This window comes from Monopterus albus, unplaced genomic scaffold (assembly GCF_001952655.1).
Source record: "Monopterus albus unplaced genomic scaffold, M_albus_1.0 scaffold3.1, whole genome shotgun sequence".
Taxonomy (NCBI): Eukaryota; Metazoa; Chordata; class Actinopteri; order Synbranchiformes; family Synbranchidae; genus Monopterus; species Monopterus albus.
In genome coordinates, this window is record NW_018127883.1 from 10,123,848 (window position 1) to 10,129,121 (window position 5,274).

Genomic DNA, 5,274 nt, shown 5'->3' on the forward strand with positions numbered 1-5,274 from the left:
ATCTAAGGTCCATTTGAAACAACAGGGATTACTCTGTTCAGCGTGTTTCAAAGGAGGGATCACACTGAAAATCATGGAAGCATAAAAACATCCCCTTTGATTTGTGCTGCCTCTGCACTTTGTTCATGCATGGTTTTGGTTGGTATTAATGTAAGGCTTTGTCTTCTGGTTTTTTGAATGTGTTGTTTCCACATATGGCATGAATGTAAGTAAAAAAGCTAAATAGGATGCTGCCCTTTCAATCAGAACCCCCCATGAGTAGCTCCAGGGCATCTCCTGTTTTGAATGAGACACTACCACTCTCTCTACCACTTTTTGTGATGGACAGGCTGATCTGCAGAGCTTACATGCTGCAGTATGCTGCCCCTCTCTGAGACATCCCTGCCATCACGGTAGCACTCCTGGAACTGCAGGAGCTTCTGATAAAAGAGGTCTTCTGCAGAGTCCTCTGTGGGGAGGAGAATCATGGGTTCTACACCCACTTTCCTTCCTGGTCCCCAAGAGAATGGGAGAGAAGGAATCCATCCTCTGTCAGAAACGGCGCGCGATGCAGCTGAAAAGGTTTTGGTGAACTCTATTAAATGGCCAGACGAGGAAGTGATGAACAAAAACCGTCTCTTTAATAAGAGGACACACACTTAACAGGAAAACAAGACAAGACACGGTGTAACATAAAACTCACGGTATAACAGTCCGAGATCAGAGCCAGCAAACACATACATCCAGGGGAATCCAAAGTTCATTGTCCAAAGGGAAAGTCCGATAATTCATACACAGAAGCAGTCCGAAATAAGAGGGCATGGCAGAACAGAATAGTCCAAGGTAATAGTCCGGGTCAGAAACACAAAATACCAAAACCGAAGATAATGCTGGAAACTCAGAGCTGGGGTCTAGAACAGTCTGGCAGCGTCCTTGTGGGAGGACACTGCCCAAATAGAGGTGCAAACAGGTGCAAACAATAACGAAGCAGGTGAAACTAATGTGAGTGATGAAGAACGTAAAAAGACCAAAACTAAGGTGAAACAAAAACAGGAAGTAAGGTCAAAATAAAAGTCTGACAGGAAGCAGCAGAACCGAGTCATGACATCCTCGACCTGTTCTCGACCTCAGTTGATACTGAGGAGGCTGCTTCACATGCTGACGGTAAACCAGGTTATGTGTGCATTTACCTGGGCAAACGGTTCATGTCCATAGTCCTGAAGGATGCCCAGTTTTGCACCCTCATTATCCCCATGCACAGAAATTGCCTTTGCTTTTTACTCCAGGCGATCCAGTACCAGTACAACTGCCTGCTGTTCGGTTACTCTCTGGCTCCCTGTGCATTCTCCAAATGTGTGGCGACAGCCCTGGAGCCATTACACAGGAAAGGGATGAAACTGCTTCTTTAGTTAGACTATCTGCTGATACTGGTCTGCTCCAAAGAGGAGGCCGCACTGTAGATGATGGAGCTGGTGGTGCACCTGTCCACCCTGGCCTTCACTATAAACTGGTAGAAGAGCTCTGCTCATCCCGGTTGTTTATCTTGCGGTAGAGATAAAGTCGATCAGCATGAGAGCACAGCTTTCTCAAGAGAAGTGTGGACATGATGTTGTCTCTCCTGCCTTGGGTGAACACACACACACACACGCATATACACACAATGTTGTGACAGCCTTCTCCATCATGCAGCAGTTGGGTATGATGTTGGTGGGTCACATGGTGGTTCCTATTGGTCTCCACATGAGGTGGACCTTCAACAGTGGTGTGGTTGCCTGTGTCTCAACCTAATGTGTCATTGGAAATACCCGGTGGCCATACCCATGTGTTTCCAGTGTGTTGGGTCAGTCCAAAGTGTGGATTTTCTTTGTTTGAGCTTGTAGATTTACTTCAGTGTTTATGGTCATTGTCCTGCCTCATCACAAAACTCCTGCAGAGCTTCATCTGGCAGCCATGCACCCTGACATTATCCTGTGCAATGCCTTGATAAATGTGGGAATTAATTTCCCCTTGATGATGGCAAGCAGCCACAAATTGGTATCATGTTTTCATGCTGGTGTGAAGTGGCCTTTGTACACCATACCAGTGTTAATTTTGACACCAAAAGCCATTTTTCATGACAAAAACAATGCTAAAACTAAATAAAAATTAACATTAGTTAATGAGAACTAAGACAAAATGTTTACTTTTTTTGTCAATGAATAAATACCAAATGATACTATTTAAGAAGGATGAAAGGATATGAAGTAATTAAAGTCTTAATGCTGAGGTTTGCTCCTGATCAGTAACAGTTTCCTCCTAAAAAGTTTACTTCTCTGTGTGAAGTCACTTTAATGTAAAGTCTACAGTGTCTACGCAGTGCCTTCTTTGTGGAGCTAGGGCGAGAGACACCAATTTGTTTGAGTAGTGGTTTGTGGTGATTGGGATGTCAAAGGCCATGCAGACATCTTGGGTAAAACTGGGCTAAGTGCAGTTTTAAACTTACATCTAATTGTCCTTTCAACAGAATTCCAATTACTATAAATCCATGTGAAGTAGGTCTTAAACAAGCTGAAATGTTGTCATTTAAAAGTGGTCAGAACAGTGTAAAATGTAACCTATACTGTTATTTCCTGACTTTTACTTTTTTGCTAACTTCACTCCACTGTCATCTTAATGAACTCTTGTACTTCATCTTTTATTTATCCGTCAGTGTAGTTTTTGAAAAAAATGCATCTAGAATGGATACAGAAAATTGTAATTTCCTTTCCTGATAGGTATTTTTTGGACAGCAAAGATGGAGAAGAAAGGTACTTCAGAGTTGAAGAGAGCAGTGGAGTTATACGGACAAAGCAGCCTCTGGACAGAGAAGACATGCCTTGGCATAATATCACTGTGATGGCTTCAGAGGTTGGTAGGTACCCAGCTCACTTTCCATAAAACAAATGTTTACCAGTTGGCGAGTAAATGCAATGCACCTTCTGTTTCTGCTTGCATGTGCTTCATCATAGACACACTGTGTATCCCATTCTCCATACCTACTAGTTTTCCTACTAGCATGACTGTGGAAGATTTCTCTAATATTTGACACATTCAGGATCTGTGTAGTGTAGTTAAAAGAGAGTACTGTTTTTCTCCACACTCGGCTTGTTTAGCCCCAAGTTAATTATCAGAACTGCACTGAAAACATGGGTGAGTTCTGTGCAGCAATAGCATGTTTTAGATGATTGGAAAATAAAATTAGGTGCTATAGTTCTAGTTTATTTTTAAAGTTTGTTTTTTTCTGAGCTAATCTTTCATACAAGATAAGACCCCTTAGGAGATCAAATTGCAGTCAAGATCAATATCAAGAAAGAAAGAGAAAGTTTTCATGCAAATAAATGAGAATATGAATCTGACTGAACTCTTAATAGTATTATTAATGGGTAAGCTAATAATGAAATTAACATTTGAAATCTGGAGAAAACAAGACTGGGGAGACCATTTGCATTTTGATTAGAATGTATTCAGATCTGTTAGTGTATTTTCCTTATAATTAACAACAAAAATCAAATTAGTCCTGATAGTTTAAATGTCCTTTCTTACATTGAAAATTAATTAAATCAGTGCAGGCCCTGCTGACTTCAAGAATTGCTATCAGGTAGGTTGGCTAATTTGTAATCACAATTAGTCAAATCTCTTGCCAGCTGACAGAGGTGCTGCATGCCAATGTTTCTTATCTCTTCACCTCTCCTTAGTATTCAAGGTTACAGTTACATGCCAAGACATTGTCAAAAAGAAGAATGATACATTTCTACCACTTTGAATGAGCAAGACCACAAAGACACAAGCGCCTGCACATTCCACTGAAAACCGTCCTGCAGAGACTTTAATCTGATATCTAAAGGTCACAGGAGTTGACCGACAAACTGTAGTGAGTGAGTGAACTGGAGCAGCGATACATGACTGCATTGTATTGTTATTTTCTTGGTTCACTTTACACCTTAAAAGCACAAATGTCCTCTACATTAAATGACCACATAAATCGCTTGTCTCCTACCCCTGATACAGTATGACATAAAGGAGCATCTTAGATTCTCCATCTTTGACTTTTAAAGTCGTCGTGTGGCAGCATTTCAGTTTTCCTGTTTTAAGAAATGTCACAAGCGGAAAGGAAACTGACAAAACACATAACAACGTGCAAATACTGCAGAACAAAGGCAATGCTAGCCCCCTGCTGTCAGCGTTTCTACAACAACTAGAGGTCAACTAATGATAAAACAGGACTAGGGATGGTAATAATCTGCTTGCACATATGGCCTATAAGATTATTGTCATGGGGGATAGTCTCAGTACAGCAGGTGCAATGTCACACCTTCATTAGCTGTTGAAAAAAGTGTCATGCATGAAAACCTTTTCTGTCTGCACAAGACAAAGCAAATAAGCATTAATTACAAAGAAAGACTGCTGCACCTGCTTGAATTTTTTTATTCAAGGAGAGCTGCTGAGCAAGCATGCTATTATTAAGCACTGTCCTGCTACACATTCCTACTGTAAACATACTTGCACCTATAACCTATCCACTAAACCGGTCCTGTTCTGTTGGGGACTGAGGCAGTGTGCGCATACCCAAACTAAGCCCGATGGAACCCAGGGGTTTGGGCCGCGTTTGGACAGAAATTTTAAAATTAGGATCTGGTTCAGGTCTGGTTCGGACACGTAAGTCAGACTTTAGGCTAGATGGGTGGAGCACTCAAAATGTCTGCTTTGTTTAATGATAAAGGGGAAAACACTACAAACTCAACAGCATCAAGCTCGAGTCAGGTTCAGACATTATATACTATAAGCTTGTCAGATCCGGGTTGGATTCAGACACCAGACTTTTGGGCGCAGGTCAGATTCAGACAGAAGTATGGAGCCCTATCCTTGCTATAGACTGAGATGCCCAACAGGCTGAGGGCTAACTGCCTTGCATAAGGGCACATCTATACACTATTTATGGAACCAGGGGAATATCATGTCAAACCTGTGCTCTCAAGTGGTTGTGGCAAATAACAGGCTCAAATGTTGAATGTAAATCTGTGGCTTTTAGTCTTAAAATGACTCTTTGCATTTATACAGTATATATCAGTGTTGTTTTTGCCTAGTATTGTTGATGCTTCAGATGGACCTAAAAACTAAATATAATAATCAAATATTTTTTCAATAGAGCAAAGCACAATTGAAGTGTTCAAAGTGTTCAAAAACATCCGGGTTGCAAGCGAGAGCAGACGTCTTTACTGTTCCTCTTGTCTGTTCTATGATTTTTCACATCTTCTACATTTTCAAGTCTTTGAACAA

The 5,274-nt window shown here is 41.1% G+C and overlaps 1 protein-coding gene across 5 annotated transcripts in view; it reads left to right on the top strand.

Annotated features, from left to right (window-relative positions):
- LOC109960195 (cadherin-18) overlaps nt 1-5,274 on the top strand; it is an 83,409-nt gene that overhangs the window by 49,899 nt on the left and 28,236 nt on the right. For all 5 annotated transcript variants that reach the window (XM_020600127.1, XM_020600135.1, XM_020600118.1 and 2 more), the window contains one exon: nt 2,733-2,869. In XM_020600127.1, coding sequence (XP_020455783.1) covers nt 2,733-2,869 — 137 coding nt within the window. The remainder of the gene's footprint in view (nt 1-2,732; nt 2,870-5,274) is intronic.